Here is a 22,207-nt window from a genome sequence, read left to right as displayed (position 1 = left end):
ACAACAAGGAACACCGGGGTGAACCCCTTCCCTTTTCGATAAGTGCACTGGGTTCTTTTACATGCGTTCCACAACACATGGGATCAACGGCTTCACGTCCCATCCGAAAGACGAAGCAATGGTTAAGTGTTTTGCTTAAGGACATAAGTGTCACGGCTGGGGATTCGAACCCACACTCTGCTGATCAGAAACACCAGAGTTTGAATTCGGTGCTCTTACACGACACTTCCACATCATCATGCTCTGGATCCATCATGGTGGACGTAGAGCCTCCCAACCAATGCGATTTGATAGGGATTGCCACAGCTGCCGTGCCCGAGACCCGAGGTCTGCTCCCAGGTGTTACGAGGTTGGCCTCATGGTCTCTTCCAACTTGAGGGCATTTTTATAATATTTACTACTATTGAATCTATAATGGGTGCATTCGAATAGCTTCCCTGGGTCGCCCCCCGGTACAATCGAATAGCTTTGACGTCATTCCAGGGGGTCACCCGGGTCAGTCCCTAGTGCCGTACTTGTGCAGTGGGTCACTTGGGGCTGGCCCGCGAGGTACATGACGTCACCATGAGAGGGTGAGTGATCGTTCGATTAGCTCTTGTCAGGGGCTCACCCGAGTGAGCACCGCGGGGTCTGCACAGGGAAGCTAATCGAACGCACCCACAATCACGTCAGTGCAAAGGTGATGTATTCTTAAAGAACAAAGGGTGTACTTGGCGACAACATGGTTCCAAACAATATAGGGACTTGGCTTACCTTGACAAGGTTGATGACAATTACTGGCGATCCATATCGTTCAAACAATTGATTGAAGTGACTAGCAGCGAGGCATGCGTAGGGGTCAGCCCTGTCCACTGCAAAAAGTAACGTTCCAATTAATAGTAATAATAACCAGTTTTTATAAAGCGCTTTTCAAACTCAAAGGGCGTTTCAAAGCGCTACCAACACTATTACCTCTGGTCACTGGGCATTAAATCATTCCTCAAACCATCTCAGCTCCCTAGGGAGTATCCAACCTGTGCAACAAATATGTGCTACTCGGCTAGTAAATCAATCACTGAACTAAATTGGCTAGATCAATCACAAGAGTTAGACCGTAGCCTTGTCAAAGGTTCTTTACGCAAGCACCCTGCTTTGAATTCACAAAGGTAGCATGAATCACATGGTGCACGACGAACTGCTTACGTGTATCTGACATGTCATAGAATGCATCATTGGAACAACAATACGGGCATGGTACTGCAGTACTTAATAATAGTAGGGCTGCTTGACTCAGCGGATAAGAGCACCAAACTCAAGCTCTGGTGCTTTTGTTCAGCAGAGTTTGGGTTCGGTCCCGGTTGTGACACTTTTGTCCCCGAGCATTACACTTTACTATATAATTGCTTCTCTCCACCCAGGAGTAAATGGGTACCTGTGAGGGCACAGTTGGTTATTGTGATTGATAAGCTTAGTGCGCTACATATTTGGCAGCACAGGCTGTATACTCCCCAAGGAGCTGAGATGGTTTAAGGAATGAGATGGCCCAGTGATCAGGGTAATAATGTTGGCAGCGCTTTGAGACATGGTGTATAAAGCGCTATATAAAAAATAAATATTATTATTATAATAGTAAAGTATACCATGGGGTCAAAGCGTTGTTTTTCAACCTCGTTCAACTAAGCCAACTAAAAAAAAGTCCAGATTGTTGGCAGAGATGCTTCATTCTGCATTCAATGACATGGATTTTCAATCTCGTACAACAAAGTCGAAAACGAGCTGCAAAAATTTGGCGTTCATGTACAAGGTTGATCAACCATGCTTTGACCCCACGCAAAAACTGCATGCAGTACCGTGCAGTTCGTGGTCCGACATGTGATTAATGCTATTTGGTGGTTTCAAATTGGGCTGCTTGCGTAAAGAGCCTTTGACAAGGCTAATTAGACCAAAGTGGTAAAGACACTTTACAGTTTACAGTTTTTACAATGGGCCACGCTGATGAAGCTTTCATCAACTACATTTCCCATTTATATTTGTTCATCAGTATCTAAATCTTGCACCATTTCCCATTGGGCATTGGCTCCATGAATTAACACTCTCCATACATGTACTTGCTGCTATATAAGAGGAAACTTACTGAGCAAATGTAATTTTGGGTGAACACAGCAATAACTGCCAAACTGCGATTTGAAAATGCGACTTCTGGAAAAACAGACACTCTTGGCATGGGCATTTAAACAGGAGGATGGGATGGTCCCTATGTCAAAGCCGAAGCAGTACTCATGGTAGTTATGAAAATGACCCATGTATTACTAAACCCAGCATATACATGTACATAGACCTTTGGACCCATTCTCTTTTGGGTAAGTGCACTGGGTTCTTTTACGTGTGTTACACAACACACGAGACCATCTTAACCATTCTTAACGTCCCATCCGAAGGACGAAGCAATGGTTAAGTGTCTTAGGACACAAGTGTTATGGCTTGGACTTGAACCCACACTCTGCTGAACAGAAACATCAGAGTTTGAATTCGGTGCTCTTAACCACTCAGCCACAATTATTTTCTCTGAAATAGATTGCATATATTGTTCCTTCCTGTGCATATATTGTTCCTTTACTAATTTGTTTGGGTTTACTGTCTTAATGTTTTGCAATTTTTACTCTACGGATTGTTCTGTAAGGCCCTTGTATTTTCATTTGTTTGGATTGCTGTATATTTTCCTGTTGTAAAATTTTTAATATTTTTATAGTTGTTTTGTTATGCGCTTGTGTACATTTTATGGAATGGGCGCAATATAAATGAATAAATTATTGTTATTATTAATTATTATTAGACTATTAACTCTTCATTAATAACAATCGCACAAATTATTGCATATTTTTGCTAAGCAGAACAAGAATGATGCTTACAATTGATTGGTGGCTTGGGAACCATGTTGGAGATGTCCTGTGACCACAATCCGGGCACAGAGCCTCGGATTTGTACAAACGATGAGTAGCGCCCTCGCTTGAACAGAGACACGGATGCATCTTGTACGATCTGCTCTGTTTCTATCTCGTTAGCAACGTAGCCCTTATATAGGGAAAAAAGATTTGTTAAGTCACAGAACAAGTCAAGTATTTACACAAACTTGTTTATGCTCAGTGCAATTCTGCTAAGCATATCTGTTACAGAAGTTTGACTATTGGGATGTGTCTAACAACACTTAATATACATGTATCTCTGTTGTATTTCTCTGAATATCACACGATGTACATGTACCTATTTACTAATAACATTATAAATGCTCAACATTTAATGAGGACAGTTGATCATTAAGGACCAATACAGATCTCTTATAATTTGTAATTGCTCAGCAAAGAATCAGTGTTAAAACGACTCAACGTTTCGATCAGTATGTTCTGATCGCCTTCAGAGAAAATCAACCATTCATTTCAGATCCACCACAACTCACAGTGAGACATTTATGTATATGTATGGTGTTTTCAGACAGTGTAAGTCTCACAACAAATATTTTTGAGATGTCTCTTTGCTCCACGTACACTGCTTTTACATGTGGAAAAAAAAAAAAAAATTGCGCAATTTAACAGTTGCAATGTTCAAATGGGAGCGATACGGGCCATGTCACATTAGGCAATTTTCAGGCAACCAGTTCCTGACAATCTCCTAGAAGAAAAGCAATCTCCATCTCAATGTTCAAATATTTTTCTTGTGGATCGCAAGACAAAGTTGGACACTTTGGCGTGCTACCAAAGTGATCCTGTAGCACGCAATGCGGTTGGTTGCCTCCAAGCTGCCTGTAAAAGTTGCCGCGTGTGACAAGGCCCTTAGTCATGTTAATACAGCAAATCTTGCTAGACTGTATTTCCTATCATACAAAGTTTATAAAGAAAGGAAAACCGACAATGAAAAGTTTTCCTGAAGATGAGCAGAGTACAATGTATACTGTCCAAAAAATCAAGACCACACCTGGCGGCTCAGAGCTAACACTCACACACACAAAAAAGAAGAAGAGATTTACACATGGTTGTACCCGCAAGTTTACTATTTATTTATAGTTTCTTCCTAATGAAACGATAGTTTGTTTGTCCTTACCTCTGAGTTAGCTCCTCTCTTCAGGAATCTAGTTCCAGCAAACTGATTTGACCGACGAGCTATGACAGCAACGTAAACCGACCGACCAAAAGTATTAATGTCTGGAACACCAAGGAGTTAAGGATTCACCAACACATCTTTAGCTCAATACAGGAGTATTGCCATTTAACACGTTAAAGCCTGGTTCATACTTCCGGCGAATGCGAAGCAAATTTTGACGGCACAAATTCCCAAGCAGTTGAGCTGTACTCAACTTTTGTGAAACATTCTCTGTGAAAACAGAGTTGTGACATCAAATTCGCCTCGCATTCGCAGGAAGTATATATGAACCTGGCTTAAAGTGTTTCTGGGTCTAGTCTCTAGTCTTGAACCTTCATTGTCAACAAGTCAATGTCGAAGTTTGAAGTCAAGTCACAGATCTTTGAAGTCCAGTCTCAAATCTTTCAAGTCAAGTCTCAAGTCTTTGAAGTTAAGTGTCAAATCTTTTTCCGGCAATGTTTAAACAGCTACACAGCAGCTATACAAAACAGAGTTCGAACATATGGCGTTATTTGAGTGATGACGTCACAGGGCTTTTTGCGATTCTTTCTGAAAAGCACCGGAGAAGGGTATGAATCGGAAAATGATTGTTCTTTAATCTTATTCAAACTTTCTTTCTCTTATTGGTTAAAAACACTTGAAATGAATTTCAGCAAAGATGACTTGTTGCCGTTAGGTCGTTCAAGTAGGTCTTTAAAGGATACTGACTTGCCCGAGGAAGCCGTGAATGATATACGTGACCCAGTCATGATGGACATCATTCCTTGTCTGGCTCCACAGGAATGAATTCCATACATACTTCATCTTTGGATTGGCTCTATACACAGTCTGACCTAAACCAATAAGGAATTGAAACATAAATATAAACAACTTCTGAACCCTATGTGGTATTAAAGGGAAGGTACACGTTTGGTAATTACTCAAAACAAATATTAATTTAAAACTGACTTGGTAACTAGCATTGGAGAGCTGTTGATAGTATAAAACATTGTGGGAAACGACTCCCTCTGAAGTACATGTAAAGAACTTTTTGAGAAGGAGGTAGTTTCTCACTAAAATATTAAAAGACTTCTAGCTAGAAGTCTTTCATTCCTACTGAAAGCACACAAATTCATCCAACAAGGGAGTTTTTTCTGTCATCATTTTCTCCCAACTCCGATGACCAATTGAGCTCAAATTTTCACATGTTTATTATTTTATGCATATGTTGAGATACACCAAGTGAGAAGACTGGTCTTTGGCAACTACCATTAGTGTACCTTCCCTTTAATCAAGCTAAAATATCCCCATTAATTTGAACCAACTGCTTTTTCTCCCATCCGAAGGACGCGGCAATCATGGTCAAGTGACTATTTGATTTTGCTTTGCATTTATGGCTTTTCGTTGTTTCCCGCAATAACTCGGGCTGTGACCTTGCATGAGAAAGGTCTACAGGAGAGCAAAATAGACTGACTCCTCTTTTGGTCTATTGAAAGTCAGCCTTTATGATTGTTTTCTGCACACGAGGGAACACAACAAAGAGGGTGAACGCATTCTTATGTTTGTACAAGTCGCCAAACACACAAAGTCTAAAGGCCACTTCAAGGTGTGGCCTACAGAACCATCTTTCCAGGGGCCGTTGCCACCTACTCCTTGCGCTGAACCGGGGTTGCCCCCTTTACAGTCCATACAGATATAGACTTGGGTATCATCCATCAGCAGCCTGGCTGGTAGAGCAGAAAGCACTCCCCAACTTTACGTAGCACTTATGGTTTAGTGTCTCGCTTAAGAATACAAGTGTCAAGACAGGGACTTCAACCCAAACTCTGCTGATCAGAAACACCAGAGCTTGAGTCCACCGTCTTAATTAATTGATCGGCCACAACACGCCATATAATTTAACATAAATCATTGGTTTATTTTAGGGCACTGGACACTAATGGTAAATACTAAAAAATAATTTTTAAACATAAAAACTTAGTTGGTAACGAGCAACGGAGAGCTGTTGACAGTATAAAACATTGTGAGAAACAGCTCCCTCTAAATTAACTTAGTTTTGAGAAAGAGGTAATTTCTCACTCAAAGAATAAAAGACTTCAGGCCTGAAGCCTTTTATTTAGGCTTCTGAAAGCATACAACTTGTGCAAACAGTTTTTTTTTCTTCTTGCATTATTCTCTTGCAACTTTGATGACCAATCAAGTCAAAATGCTCACAGATTTGTTATTTTATACATACATGTATATTGGGATACACCAAGTGAGGATACTGGTCATTGACAATTACCAAAGGTGTCCAGTGTTCCTTAGGGTTGCAAATAAGATCCCACCTGATGGTGATCCTCCAGGATTGCTGGTACCTGTCATCACTGGTGTCAGGTTGTGCTGGAGGGTGTGAGTCAAGTCATAGCTATAGCTGGGTGTCAAAAAGAAAGAACCGAAATGTCATAGATGTAGGGCTCTATTCAGTGTTCCAACATGTCCGAAGGCCTTACATGTAGGTACATGTACCAAAATCCCACAGGCTGCATTCACAGCAGGACACAGAGAAGCTGGTAGGTATGTGTTAATAAACACCGTATCAAAGCATTTTACCCCTGTTCATCGGGCCTTACGCATTCCTGAACCCATCACAGCTCCTTAGGAGTATGCAGCAACGGCAGCCCAGTACCAGCCTCACACTGGCTGCATTCATAGCAGGACACAGAGAAGATGGTAGGCGTTTGGTAATAAACGTTGTATCAAGGCATCTTACACTTGTATTTCTTCCCCTATGTTCATCGGGCCTCACATACTCCAGAAACCATCTCAACTCCTTAGGAGTATGCAGCACCAGCAGCCAAGGTGCCAGCCTCCCACAGGCTGCACTCACAGCAGGACACAAACAAGATGGTAGGCATTTGTTTAAACATTGTCATAAAAGCATATTACACTATTTCTACCCCTGTTCATCGGGCCTTACATATTCGTGAAACCATCTCAGCTCCTTAGGAGTATGCAGCTCCTTAGGAGTATGCAGCACCGGTAGCCAAGGTGCCAGCCTCCCGCAGACCACATTCTCTTTTTGATAATTAGTGCACTTGTTTTTTTAACTTGCGTAACACACCAACGGCTTTGCGTGCCATCGGAAGGATGAAGCAATGGTTCAGTGTCTTAAGGACATGCGTGTCACTACTGGGACTCAAACCCACACTCTGCTGAACAGAAACACCAGAGTTTGAATTCAGTGCTCATAACCGCTCGGGCAAGACACTTCCATTATTCTACATCTACATCTATCTATGATAATACTTGTCAAAGCCTTTTCAGCATCTAGACAAGGTGAGAAGACAATGAAGACATTTCAGTTTTAGAAGTGAGAGGAAAACCCCAGAGAATTGTTCCAGGGAAAACCCACGAAGTCAAGTAGGGACTGAAAAACCCAATCCACATAGTTCCCTCGGTAGGACTCAAACCGGGGTTCCCAGAGGTGGAAGGCGAGGCAAGACACCACTGCGCCAACCTGACTTCCCTGTTTTTCACTGCTTTCACTGTTTTCTTATAGAGTACAAGTGGTAGACTGTTTTTCTGATGGATGGGTATTTTTTAGCAAAAGTGCTATCATTATAGTGCTGTTTGTAACTAGAGTCTCCTTTGGTAAAATTAAACCAACCTGAAGTAGAAGTTGCTTGATAAGTCCACATTCTGGAAATTCCTGACATACCTTTATTAGAAAAATAAAAGATTATTAGAAAGCAAATAAACACTAGTATTTTCTCGCAGCGATCAATATATCACTTATTTGGTGACAGTCAGATTGCCAGAAATATATAATAATATATTAATTTTTGTTTTTACCCATACACCGATGTGAGTATTAAGCACTGTATACTCAGTGCTTTCCTGAGTCCTGTGAAAAAAAAACCCCCAAAACCAGGCACAGTTACTCGAGTCAGATTCGACCCACGACCTTTGCAATTCTAGAGTAGTGTCTTACCAACTAGACCACCGAGAATGCCTGGTAGCTAGAGGCAGATCGAATCCTTTGTTTTGGCAGCGGAAGTCTAGTTGGTAAGACACTGCTTTAGAATAGACCCTTCCCATGAAATATGTAAATTGCACATAGCGCCGGCGCACTAACCTTTTGGTTAGCAAAATGAGGGAACATCGCGCTGTTTTGTACACTGCTAATGGGTGCGTGGCGCAGACGCGATTGCGCGTCTGCTAAGTGCACAACTCTATGGCGTTTGCCAACCAACAGGGTCTGTACGAATGCGTGAATGTGATTAGCATATTTCATGGGAAGGGACCATTGCAAGGGCCATGGGTTCGAATCCCACCCGAGTAATATGCCTGTGATATTTTTTCACAGGACTCGGGAAAGTATTGAGTATACAGTGCTCACACACATCGGGTAAAAACAAAAATTAATATCCCCGATGCAAATTTAACATCTATTATACAATAATGTGTTAGCAAGTGCTGTCCGTGTCCTTTGTTTGAGTGTAAGGACCAACAACTCACATGTAACATATATGACTGCTTTCCTGCATATTTAATGCTTAGCAGAAAATCTATGAGCAACATTTTTGTCTGCTTGAGCAGCTCTAAGAAATTGTGCCATAGATTTCTTATGTGATAACTTTTAATTTGAATGTACCGAACACTTTAGCTTGACATAAAAACTAGGGTGCCCACAATTCTGGGTGTAAGGAATGCACCCTTACGCCCGGTACCCACCTGGCCTCATCTGGGTGTGGTAGCTTGTTATAAGAAAAGGTGTCATTAGGAATATACACCATACTGGAATCCCACTTTAGCTTGACATAAAAACCTAGGGTGCCCACAATTCTGGGTGTAAGGAATGCACCCTTACGCCCGGTACCCACCTGGCCTCATCTGAGTGTGGTAGCTTGTTATAAGAAAAGGTGTCATTAGGAATATACACCATACTGGAATCCCACTTTAGCTTGACATAAAAACCTAGGGTGCCCACAATTCTGGGTGTAAGGAATGCACCCTTACGCCCGGTACCCACCTGGCCTCATCTGAGTGTGGTAGCTTGTTATAAGAAAAGGTGTCATTAGGAATATACACCATACTGGAATCCCACTTTAGCTTGACATAAAAACCTAGGGTGCCCACAATTCTGGGTGTAAGGAATGCACCCTTACGCCCGGTACCCACCTGGCCTCATCTGGGTGTGGTAGCTTGTTGTAAGAAAAGGTGTCATTAGGAATATACACCATACTGGAATCCTCCACTTTGTAAATGGTGTGACCACCAATCACAGCAACTCTAACAAAAAAAAAGAAAATCAGAAAATAAAATTAGCTGTTGCAAACAACTTACCAACCAAATGGACCGAAGGTATAAATGCAAAAAATAGTTAACGGCCAGACGTTTTGACCCCTGTTAGGGTCGAAACATCAGGCCATTTAACTATTATACAAAATTACGTTGGGAAAACATTACAAAATTTACACTGTGTAAATGTTGCACGCATCTGGTTCATTTGAAGATCAATGGTTCGAATCCTGGTCTACTAAGTTTTTCTTTGGTCAACCCCAAATGTTGTAGTCAGGCCGTATCTGAAAGCAGCTACATGTAGGGCTGGGACTGATACGTGTTGATAAGGTCCTTAAATACCTTAAAGAATAATTGAACCGCGATTCAGCCATAATTGTTAATACCCTTTGTTGCTATGAAAGTGGCCATAATGTAAGGCAGCTAGGCTGTCTGAACGGGTACATCAATGTTGTGGGACAGCTATTTGAATGGTCATGTCATATTCAAATTGGCACCTGCAATACTGCATTTGGAATGGAATGATTAATAATAAAAAGTAAATAAATTTACCTTCTCCGTTTTGTCACAAGTATGATGTAATAACCCTCCAGAAATTTCACAAAACCTATCAAAGAGAGAAGAATCTTCAATGAATCCATCAGTTGCTGAAGCATCATTTATACCCCCCCCCCCCTTACCATCAACCCAACAACTGTCGAACTCTTCGCATGACCATGAAATATTGAAAACTTTGGACAGCCCTACCATCTCCCTGATGTACATGTATTATGGCCTAAACTGGCAGAAATACAACAAACACACGAATAGCTCCACTTTGCAAAACAAAGCAAACTAAAGTTGACCTGAATACTTGGACTTTAACATGGTTGGTTTAAATCAAAACAATGGTAATTTGGGAGACTATTCATCCTTACTCGTAGCTCAGTTGCGAAGAACACATCCACTACGTGTTTGAGCCACAGGCATGTATAACATGTATAAAGATGACTTTTGCTTAGCAGCCAGCCACACCAACCCATTCCACGCGGCACAGTCAGGAATCGAATGAGGAAAACTGGAGAGCCCCGGAAAAACAACCCTCATGGCACAGGAGAGATTTTCCCATGGACTTTATACAGAAAATTCCCTATGGGGTCCTTTTTTTTTCCCTTTTTTGTTTTTGCACTCCAGAAGGTACCGAAGATGAGAGTGTGTCACATTAGCCAGGAATCGAACCAGGGGCACAGTGGCGAGAGGCGAGTGCGTTATGCACTAGACACCCATACCACGCACCAAGAATGTAGAAGGCCAGTTGTGCTCTTTTGACTTTGTCAACTTGGTGGCTTGGTCAACCTGATGGTATGATTGCCAACCTCCAGCATTCCTAGAGGATCCAGAGTCTATGAACAACTAAACAAAATATATGCCACTCCAGCTTCATTAGATGTTAAATTTGCATTGAGGATAAAGAATGTAAATTTTGGTTTAACCAAGCTTGCACCAATGTATGTTAGCACTATATACTCCGCACTTTCCACGGGTTCTGTGAGCAAGAGCTAGTTCGAAGAGCTATTTGAGCATTCTCAAAAGTCAGTTGGTAAGACACTGCTCTGGAATTGAAAAGGTCGTGGGTTACAAATCATACATGTAACTATGACTTTTTTTCACAGAACTCAGGAAAGTACCGAGTACATGTATACAGTGCTGTAATACATCGCCGGTGGAGGGGTAAAACCAAAATTCATAAATACCTCAGACAGTTTCTCTATTCCTGTTGGTGGAGAGCGCGTACGCGGGTGTGTATAAACCTTTGTTTAAGACCAGTAAAAAGTGTTAAAAAAATGGGCGTGACACGCGAGCTTGCACCTGTGCTTATAAGACAATTTACCTCGACTTCGTCTCGGTAAAATTATCAAGAACTAGGCCTCGTTGGGTTTAAACCACTAGTTGAAAACCTCTTCACCTCACATTGATTCCCTTATTAAATACTCAAGCCGTCAATTTAACCAAACTCTTCCTAACTTGTAGGATTACTCTTAGGACGAGTTAAGCTCTGTATCCATAGGCGTTAGGACGCATTGAACCCATCCTAAATAAGGACAAGTTTATACTTGTCCTAACTCAAGAAATCCTAGCGTTTCGTGAATTTGGTCTCAACAAAGAATCTGACCAAATAGCAATCTACTGTGAAAATATAGTTCTTTGTTGAAATACTCACCAAGAATGCCGAAGGCCGAGATAGTTCTTGCAAGGCCAGCTGTGCTCTTTTGACTCTGTGGCCTGGACGGCTTGGTCCGATTGCCGACCTCCAGCGTTCGTAGGAGATCCTGAATCTCTGAGCGACTGTACTCCAACTAAAAACAATGTAAACAATTTTGGTAAATAGTGCAGAGGTCGATTTCACAAAAGAACTTAGGATTAGTCCTAAGTTAGGACATGACCTGGGAGATATTTAAAACTAAAGGTTAGTTCGAAGTTAGGACGAGTATTCTCGTCCTAACTCGAGATAAGAATAGTCTTGTGAAATCCACCCCATGGCAAACATTTTGAATTTCCTTCTTACCTCCAAGTTTATTCAATGAACTTTTCCCAAAAGAAAGAGAACTTTAGATGAATTAACTTATTTTGCTTGAAACTTCCATGTCCTTACCATGAGGACTTCCAAACAACTTCAAACCCCACCCTCGACTTGTGGACAAGTCCTTTATGGTCTGCCAGTGTGAGATAGTTGAGTCATGGTGGTACACGTTTCCGCGATCGAAAAATGCTCTCGCGAGATCACTGCTCTCGTGCGAAGCTGCTGGTTGCAGACTACTACTTCCCATTAAATGGGACTGTAGTCTTGAGAACTGAAGTCTGGTGAGGGCCAGCAGTCTCACAAGCACATTTTAGGTAGTACACAGGTAAAGTTGATAGGTGGTGTTTACTAGCCCGTAGTAGGTTTTACTAGACAATGTACGCCGGGCTAGTGTTAAGGGAGAGCCCTGAACTAAGTTTTGAAAACCAAAATAAATGAATGCCTTCCTTTTCAGCCACGATTCCACAAGGACAAACAACCACCTTCTCAACCGTGATTAATAAGCAAAAACTGTTTTCTCAACTCATTATATCCAAGAACCACCCCGGAATGGAACGCCCTACCAGATTTTACTAGAAGCACCAAATCAGTCATCACTTTCAAAACCCGTCTGGACAACCTAAACATTTCCGAATTATCAAGGGGGGCTCACTTTAAAATTAAAAAATGCTATTCAGCCCATGTGGACGCTCCTGTACGTGATAGCCCCTCCAGGTGATTGTACAGTAACTACCAGATCCAGAATATTCAACTTCTTGTAAAGACCACATTATTATTAGTAACTTACCTTATCATCATTGACGTGTAGCTCAGTGGGTTCTGTCCTGTCAATCTTTAGTACCTTAAATAGGTCCTCAGAGTTGTTAGATCCAACCACATAGAATCGCTAGAAAAGAATAATAAAAAGTAAGTCCTGTTATAATCAGGCATGATGTCACAAGCCAAAGCAGCGCCCACTGTGAGGTCAATGAAGAAACTCGTTTTGGCCGAGAGTTCCAGTGCGATCACGCGCGCACGACTCAATTTTTTGACCTCCCAGCCAATGCAAGGGTCTATTATTGTTATCATTACATTGTAATTAACAAGCGTACATGCACATTATTTATTTTTGAAAGAGTAACTACATGTAACCCTTTCGTTTTCAATGAACATGTACCATGTAACCACACATTAAACCTGCATAAAAACTCCCATAATGTAATCCACTGAGACTTCTACGACCTACATATTACAGATACATTGTAGTCATCAAAGCATAATTTCACGGCTCTGCTAATCGCCAATTTCTGCGCTTATGATCACCAGAATCTCTCCGCTTTCACAGCAAGCGTTAAAATTTCTGCACTAGCCTTGTAAGCGAGAATGCCTAGTATCATGGAGTACAAGCCAAAATTCCCCGCTAACCCAAGAAATATGCTTAAAGTAAGCGCACAATTCCCTGCTTCCGTAAGCGCCGATTCTTTGCTTACGGTAAGCGGAGCCATGAAATTGAGCCCAGGTTAGTAGGCAGCTGTAATGAGCACCTTCATGTAAACAAAATGCACCATCTTGTTCAAGGGGCAGATTTGTTTACTTCAAACAGACGTTGTCGTCTGCAACTTGCGCTCAAACTTCCAAGCACCTTCCAGGCATAAATTTTGAGCACTGTGTTGAAAGGGGAACAGAGTTTTCCAAAATAAACAAATCACCCTCGAACAATTGGCCCTTACAACCTCATTACATAGATCCTTGTCATTTGAAATTGGTTGACAGTTACACAAAACAGACCAAGACACTTTTCCAGCCGACACTTCTTACCAACATGAACGACACCATAGTAGACACCAACCTTGTCCATCATAACCTTGAATCGTTTCAGCAAACCTGCAAACTGTCTAATAATTATCATTATCTTCAAGTAAGCGCTAATCCTCCAATCAGATTTGCAGAACGGAGTGGTGATATAAACCTATATTGCATGTCTAACATCACTACCTGCGTCTTGCGTGTGCTATGTCACGCGCCAAGTTTGCTTGAAGTTAAATATGTTAACACACGGGCTCGTGGAAATACAAAAAATATAGCACGTCTGCATCCCATATCCAACTCAACCTTTGGCCTATTTGGGTATGGGACGCAGAAGCGCTATATTTTTCCGTATTCCACTCGCGCTTGTGGGAAAACTTATAATATTAAACTCCGATATCAAAATTTGACGGGTCGGCAGTATACATGGCAAAATAAAAAGCGAAATGTGATAGCACTGCTCCACCAATCAAATCACAAGGATCTCTGTGTGTGTGGTAAATTATAATAGAGAAAATAGAATTAGCTGTTGCAAACAACTTACCAACCAAATGGACCGAGGGTATAAATGCAAAAAATAGTTAATGGCCCGACGTTTTGACCCTAGCAGAGTCTTTCTCGAAGGCTAAATGACAACACAACAAACAACAGGTAACTACATGAAACTAAGTTACCTGTTCATGTTTGTTGTGTTGTCATTTAGCCTTCGAGAAAGACTCTGCTAGGGTCGAAACGTCAGGCCATTAACTATTTTTGTAAATTATAATAATTACAGTCCCAACCTGAAACTCATATAAAATTACAAAACAACTAACCGCTTTGGTTTCATACAGAACAATTTTCTGTAAGTTGCAAATCTTGATGTTTGCCATATTGCTGTCAAAGACAAAGTCTCCATAAAGCAAGGACTGTAGCTTGGACGGATGCTGGATGGTTTAGTTCAATAGGGCCTAATAAACGATACAGGTATTTATGGTTCTCAAAGTCCTAGGATGAGCAACCCGAACTGTGTTAAGGGAGAAAAAGAAAGAGATTTACCGATTGAACCATTTAATGTTCAGAGGTGAGAATCGGATAACTTTTCGTATCACGCCACAACTTGTTCACTCACTTTTACAAAAAGATAGTGATACTAGACTATATTATTAAAGGAACACGTTTGTTATAAAATGCATATGTTCTACTTTTAAAACATCTTTCTAGCCATATGCATTTCATAACAAACGGTTTCAAACGCTTTAAATAGACCAACTCGTCCGATCCAAGGCAACGTGTTCCTGTAAACGGGTTTAAACCACTAGTTGAAAACCGATTCAACACACTTTGATTCCGATTGATAAATACCTTTTCGGTCAAAAAACATCAACACTTTTTGGTCAAAAAGTAAAATAAATGCAACAATTATAATTGTTCCATGATTTCTTTCAACACAACACCCCTCCAGCTATGAAATGGTAAGGCCCTCCAGTAAACAACTCCTTATAAGGGAATGCTGTGCGCGTCGCGTGTATTGCGTGATGTGGCACAACTGTCCCGACCGTTGCTCTCGACCAATAGGAATGAAGAAACTGTGTTATAAGCACAGGTGCAAGCTCGCGTGTCACGCCCATGTTTCAACACTTTTTACTGGTCATTAACAAAGGTTTATACACCCACGTGACGCACTCTCCACCAATAGGAATAGCGAAACTGTCTGAGGTATTTATGAATAATTCATATTGAATGAAAAAGAATGGTTGCATGATAAGGAAACTTTTCCTGAGTATCATTGCATATGAAGGTGTGAGACTAGGATCCAAATTTGAGATGATGGCATTTCAACCTTTTGCTTGCTAGCTTTGGTAGTACAGTACAGTAGCTTGTTTGTTGTAGTTTTCAAGGAGCTTAGCCACAAGCGGGGCTCAATACAATATTCATAGAACTATCTGCGCCATTAAGACAATGTTCTACTATGGAGTGGACTAATTATAATCAAAAATACCTCAGACAATTTCGCCATTCCTTATGTTGGAGAGTGCATCACGTGGGGTGATCAAACGGTTGATAATGACCACCTGGAGCTCTGTTTATAACCGGTTGTTTTTGGATACTATGCGCTATTCTTAGTGCAAGACATTTTTATTGTTACGGGCCCGGCATCGCGGGTGTCGGTGAGTTGGCCGCACTGTAAGTGAAAGGTAAACAAGAACGTCTTGCACCAAGACTATACGCACACGAACGGCTCCAAAAACTGTCGTATCAGACAAACAATGCAACACACGACTGTACAGAGCTCAAGCACATTGAAACAGATAAGTTTCACAGAGTATCTTACTTTATTACACCTTTTATTTAGGCCCTCCCTCTCGCCTTCAGCTCAGGCCTTTACCACACGGCAACGACCACCGGTTTTAAACGACCGTTTAAGAACTCTTATTATAGCTACCCTTTTTATTCCCTAATTAAGACTAAGAGTCAGGGATAACTTTCCGTATGGCGCCACCACTTTTTCACTAATTTTTACAAAAAGGGATATCTCATTGAGGTAAATTAGATACTATATTATTTCATAATGAATGAAAAAGTTGTGGCGCCATACGGAAACTTTTCCAGAGTCAGTAATTAAAACAGTTTATAGGGCACTACAACTTGTTATGTTACATTACTGTGTGTGACTGGCCGGTCACTGGAGTGTAGTAGTGAGTAGTACAGTGTTGACTAGTGCCGCTGTGGGTACGTGTTTGTCACACACGTTAATCTTACCGTTCCGGAGTAGAATCTCGATCGTGACTCTTTGAATAACTCTCATTTATAAGGTTGATGATCACGTTTTAATCAGTAACACTTCATGTCGCTGATTACACCACTGCCATGTCAGTCGTCTACACATGCGATGTCATGGGCTTTTAGAGCAGATAAAGACACAACTTACACAGGAAATGTTCACACCACTCACGACACCCAGTTTTACAGCCCCTTGATTTTGTTTACTTCACGCGCCGTTTAGGGATTTGCTCAATCTCAAAATTACGCACGATGATGCTAAGATGCCTATGTGTGCAAATTGAGCGCTCATTATGAGGTTGGGCATTTTTAAATTTTAGCAAAAATTTTCAAACAAACTTTTAAACAAACTGTATTCTCATTTGTTTTAACTATTTATATTTATTTGGACATTGATACAAGAATACAAAACACAGACAATCAAAATAAGATCAAACTGGAACTTTGGGGTGCAGCGCCCTCAAGTGCTCAAAATGACGGCCAACGACACGTTACCGGATTATAGCAACTAGCGGGATGCCGCGCTTCGCGCGGCACCCCGCTAGATGATGAAATTCCTTTACACAAATATGTCGAAATGTAATGTGGGTGATGGTGTATACGCCTCTCTTAATATTTATGCATGGCGTCATAATTCTGCCCACCTCGTTTTGGGTTAGACGACGTACCTTATGAATACTTCTGAGAAACTATAAGGCTCCCCCGTGAGCCTTATAGGGGTGTAATATTTTGGGCCTCTTTAACGCTATACGTTTTTCAAATCCGCGTTGATAGGTGAAAGTTTTACGACCGTTAGCCAGCAATAACTTTCTTTTGTACTACACTACCAAAAATTTCCCCACACACTCAATATACATTCATAATGCTTGCATTTCCTTTTTGTTGAGTGAAATTAAAAAACATCTTAAAAAAATGACATTTTCTGCTCGGTACTCACTGTTGTTTTTCTGCTGCATCGCACCAGCCTACTACATGTAGATCGACGAACTGCCGAGCCGCGGCCGAGTCGGACTAAACCATTCTGTGAAAGGGGTGTTCAGCAGTGCGTGGGTGCTGTCCGTTTACAATACCCCTGCGTTCGCGCATAAAGCTTGCACGCACTGTGGTGGCCATCTTGGATTTTGGATTTTGAGGCATTATGGGACATTTTTGCGCTTGGCATACAGCAAATTCGAGCTCAGCACCCCTCAATACCCTGCCATAAATTAACACAATTTGCCTTCAGGGTTGATTTTTTTTTGGAAAACTTACCCAGTCTATCTTGGGCCCTTTACTTATTCATCGCGATTTATGGAGCGTCACGTCCCACGATACATAGCGTTGTTACAGCACTAAATAAAGCGAGTTTTCGGAACATGCTGTGTGCCACAAATCTAATCTGTGTACTGTTTTTTATTATTTTATTTTTTCAGGGGGCGGTAAGAGCGTAGGCCTCTTTTTAGTTTATTCTCATCTGAATTGGTCCTGTAACTTTCTGGTCAATAGGCTGCACGTTACGGGAGCACTAAACGTGAACGTGAACGTCAAAAACGTGTATATTATTGTCACTTTGGGCTTATTGCATCTCGCGAAATTTTAACGACACAATTTCTGACCGTTCATGTTCACGCTGCTCTAGGAACAAACCTCCATACATCCCATATCTCTGGAACCCTATCGTACAAACTAAATAAAAACGGTAAATTCGTCCTCACTCCTTAATATTTCTCTAATTCTAAAACGGTATTCATGTACTCATTTGAGTTTACTGGCAAAACTTATTCGAAAAAAATCAGAATGTATACACTCTCTTCTTGTAAATATTTTTTTCCTATGAAGATATTGTCCATAGTTTAAAAACAGCAAGATACGTTTTGCATCAATAGTGCAATTTCTGTATGGAGATTTATTGTAAGTCCGAGGTCGCCACCCACTTTCAACCTAAAGTGGTCCCACGGCGACCTCCTTCACCAAGCAACAGGTGGCCTGTCTCAAAACCAGACAACACACCACTCACAATACACTGACCAGAATGTAAGGAGAGGTTGGGCTCTATTTCACATGCTTACTTTATTTGTGTAACCCCTCCCCAACCCCAAAATGTTATTAATTGTAAAGTTCACTTAGACACCTTTTACAGGCTCCTTCCAACCTATAGCCCTACCCAATGTTTCCAAATTATAAAGCTTCCGTTTGATCCCATCCTTGTCCATAATTCTCATGCCGTTTGGAAGTGAATGCTTTTTTATAAAATATTATCCATCTAATCTTTTCAACAAATGAGTCACCTGGTAGAAGGATATCTTGGAAGTCAGGTAACAACATCGACCAGTGGTTGACACATGGTCGCCTGCGAAACATCAATCTGTGAGTTACTTCATTCATCATGCAATGCAAATTTGTGAGATTTGTTTCGGTTTTGTCCTGGCACCCAGCCTCTTCGACCCTGCGCGGCAATGAATGAACCAATCCGGAGAACCATGCTTAGTACAACACGAAAGTAACCCGACCAAAAAGGGCGGATCGAATGGCAGGTGGGCGGGCAAGGGGCAATGAGTGAACCAATCCGGAGAACCATCTGCGAAACACTGTCCAATGAGTCACCTGTCAGAAGGATTTCTAGGAAGTCTGGTAACGTATAACAGCATCGACCAGTGGTTGACACACGGTCGCCGCCCAAACTTCCTCCAATCAGATGACTTTTAAGAGGGAGTTTGGGTCGGGGTTTTGTAGACTTGCAACCCGACGTCTGAAAAGACACAGACGTGTTGAATTCCACACACACAACCGTGTTGATTTCCACAAGGATGCCATGCCACTGGACCTTCTAATTTCAATCCAAGATGGCGCGGGTTACGCTTTTTGTTTCTGTACATCATAATTGCCACTGAGGTTTTATGTTTTTCAATAAAGTGGAGGAAATTGTTGTTCTAAATTGATCAAAAAGGGAATCATTTTAACAAATTCAGTAATTGCAATATTATTATATTAGGCTACTACAAAAAAAAAAATGCTACCGGGTATGACAAAAACCAAGTAGCCTAAGGCAACTATAATTTTGTTGACTATTGTACTGTTAATTTATTATTATAGTGATTGTGTGCTTGGTTTTATAATAGCTTAATTTATTAATGTTTACATGCATATCCGAAATACAAGTGAGGCACTGCCAACGGGCTACCTCTGGTGTGGGCATACGGAGTATAGGTTAAAGTAGTGGACACTATTGGTAATTACTCAAAAAAATTATTAGCATAAAACCTTTCTTGGTGACAAGTAATAGGGAGAGGTTGATGGTATAAAACATTGCGAGAAATGGCACCCTCTGAAGTGCCATAGTTTCCGAGAAAGAAGTAATTTTCCACGAATTTGATTTCGAGACCTCAGATTTAGAACTTGAGGTCTCGAAATCAACTTTCTAAACGCACACACCTTCGTGTGACAAGGGTGTTTTTTTTCTTTCATCCATATCTCGCAAGTTCGATGACCGATTGAGCTCAAATTTTCTCAGGTTTGTTATTTTATGTATATGTTGAGATACACCAACTATGAAGGCTAGTCTTTGACAACTACCAATAGTGTCAACTGCCTTTAACGGAGCAGTCTTTGTTTGGTTATATTATTCTTCTAGAGTCTGATTTTGCCAAGTTGTTGGTCTTTTCCCTTGGGGACTAATTCCACACAACTGCTCAAACTTCCAAAAACAAAACAAAACAACAAGCCGCCCACGCAACAAAAGTGGCCTGCGTCTTAGGAAGTGGACATTGGTGTTACTCAAAATAATTGTAAGCATAACAACTATATCAAGGCTTGGTATAACGAGTAATGGAGAACTGTTGGTATTGTGAGAAACGGCTCCCTCAAGTAACGTAGTTTTCGAGAAAGAAGTAAGTTCCCCACTAAAATATTTGAATTGATTTCAATACCTCAGAATTAGATTTTGGGGTCTCGAAATCAAGCATCTGATAGCACACAACTTCGTGTGACACAAGGGTGTTTTTCTTCCATTATTATCTCGCACTTTCGACGACCAATAATTGAGTTCAAATTTTCAGGTTTGTTAATTACTAATGCATATGTTAATATCACACACCAGGCTGGTCTTCTTTGACAATAACCAAAGGTGTCCAGTGTCTTTGAGGTCTGCTGGTTGCCACACTAGCCCGGATTTCTGAAATCAGTTATACATGCTTCTTGATTCGGGGTCACAGTGTAACATGTGCAGTCTGTCCCGTCTGATAACTAGCCAGATCTATGCTGCTGAGGCCGTCCGAGATGTTCCTACTTGGGCCCGTGGTATGTCGGATAATCTAACTGCCGGGGTTAAAGTTCCACTCCAGAAAACCAAGCTTTATTTAGTAAAGTCTATAGTGAGGCGTCTTTGGGTATATTTTTTGACAGTCGCGAAGGTATTAAAATGTTTTGTTGTTGTATCATAGAAAAAACAAAATAATACACCCCAAAACAATTCCACCTTTTGCGGTATTCTTCAAGTGATGGATACGAAGCGGCCGTTGCAATGTTGCTACCGCTTGATGAAGGCAGTAGGCCTGCAGGCTTCGCGGGGTGGTAGTGGATGTGTACACTACTCCAGAACCCAGAATTCTTTAGGGCAAGTCTATGGTGAGGCGTATTTGAAGCATTTTGATAATCGTGAAGGTTGTAAAATTAATGTTTTGTTGTTGTAGAGAAAACAAAATGGTACATCCCTAAACAAGTCCACCTTGTTTATCTTCAACGGATGGATACGAAGCGGCCGTTGGTGTCTGCTTGCAGGCAGTAGCTGATTTGCGGGGTGGTTGTCGGTGTAACGGCCGGGCGCTGACAGACTACATAGCCCAATTTGTAACAATAAGCGTCAGTCCATTGGCCACCATAACGATAATCCATAAACGCACAATCTTCACCTGGTAAAATAGTGTTGGGTTCTCCTGGACTCCAGTGGAGGAAACTACATTCTTCGCCTCCGTCACCAGGCTGCACCCACTTGCCTTCTTCCTCCCTATCAGTGCAGCCGATATGAACGGTTCCCTCTGGGACTTCACTGACCATGTCCCAGATAAACTGGTGCTCTGTGAATGACGAAGGGACTACCACACGGCTGCTCAGATCGGTACAGGTGACGACTGCGTTATCAAAAGTCATTCTCTCCATCACTGACTTGTAGCATGACTCGCCAAACATCACCCACTCAGAGGGGCAGGTCAAACCTTCATTGCAGCTCGATACCACGAAATAAAAGGCAATTGCGAATAATAAAACCAAGGTCTTCATGATTTACAACAAAATGAAACGCAAACAGATGAACTGGACTGCTTTTTAAAGATAATGTAACGACGATGCTGGTCTCAAACAGTCTGTCTTTGTGAGCAACGCGTTACCTTTGTGTGCTCTATGACAGTTTGCTTTTCAGTCAGCCTATTCAAAATGTTAAACTGTTATTCTGCATGCGTCATGTTGCCATAGTGATCTCAATCATCAGTTTCCTTTGTAGCTTGCCTGAAATTAAGGTTGCCATTGGTTTTCAAACACTAATTTTTCTTTCTAGCTTGTGTTATTGTTGTCCACCATCAGCCCGTATAATCTGGTTACGCAGACCAGATTAGGCCTACCAATACGTTGTTTGTGTTTAGGTTTAGCCGATCTGACTGTATACAGGGGTCAACACGCACACGCAAATACATTTTTAAAACTGGTTTATGTTTAAAACAATGAACTGTGAACAGTGAATTCCCGAATTACTGT

At 41.3% G+C, this 22,207-nt stretch overlaps 2 protein-coding genes across 5 annotated transcripts in view; both read right to left on the bottom strand.

Annotated features, from left to right (window-relative positions):
• Window positions 1-16,768, bottom strand: part of LOC117297008 (polyphosphoinositide phosphatase-like) — a 34,166-nt gene extending 17,398 nt beyond the window's left edge. For 2 of the 4 annotated variants that reach the window (XM_033780125.1, XM_033780128.1), the window contains exons 1-12: window positions 16,463-16,768; window positions 14,536-14,726; window positions 12,723-12,821; window positions 11,576-11,711; window positions 9,928-9,982; window positions 9,256-9,366; window positions 7,742-7,792; window positions 6,420-6,505; window positions 4,818-4,946; window positions 4,075-4,175; window positions 2,889-3,051; window positions 754-851 (exon numbers count right to left, since the gene is read on the bottom strand). In XM_033780125.1, coding sequence (XP_033636016.1) covers window positions 754-851; window positions 2,889-3,051; window positions 4,075-4,175; window positions 4,818-4,946; window positions 6,420-6,505; window positions 7,742-7,792; window positions 9,256-9,366; window positions 9,928-9,982; window positions 11,576-11,711; window positions 12,723-12,821; window positions 14,536-14,592 — 1,086 coding nt within the window. In that variant the 5' untranslated portion in view covers window positions 14,593-14,726; window positions 16,463-16,768. Of the gene's footprint in view, window positions 1-753; window positions 852-2,888; window positions 3,052-4,074; window positions 4,176-4,817; window positions 4,947-6,419; window positions 6,506-7,741; window positions 7,793-8,808; window positions 8,875-9,255; window positions 9,367-9,927; window positions 9,983-11,575; window positions 11,712-12,722; window positions 12,822-14,535; window positions 14,727-16,462 lie in introns of those variants that run through there. The other 2 variants (XM_033780127.1, XM_033780129.1) reach the window with 2 other exon arrangements.
• A 4,428-nt stretch (window positions 16,769-21,196) lies between these two features.
• Window positions 21,197-21,616, bottom strand: LOC117296643 (hepatic lectin-like). Its single transcript, XM_033779665.1, has one exon. The coding sequence runs from the start codon at window positions 21,614-21,616 to the stop codon at window positions 21,197-21,199; it is 420 nt and encodes a 139-aa protein (XP_033635556.1).
• Between the last annotated feature and the right edge of the window lie 591 nt (window positions 21,617-22,207).

Source organism: Asterias rubens, chromosome 11, assembly GCF_902459465.1.
Source record: "Asterias rubens chromosome 11, eAstRub1.3, whole genome shotgun sequence".
Classification (NCBI taxonomy): domain Eukaryota; kingdom Metazoa; phylum Echinodermata; class Asteroidea; order Forcipulatida; family Asteriidae; genus Asterias; species Asterias rubens.
The sequence above is the reverse complement of the archived record's forward strand: the minus strand, read 5'-3'. Positions and strand labels throughout refer to the sequence as shown.

What these genes read in the sequence shown, in the direction of transcription:
- LOC117296643 (XM_033779665.1), bottom strand. Translation starts at nt 21,616, where the DNA reads ATGGAGAGAATGACTTTTGATAACGCAGTCGTCACCTGTACCGATCTG.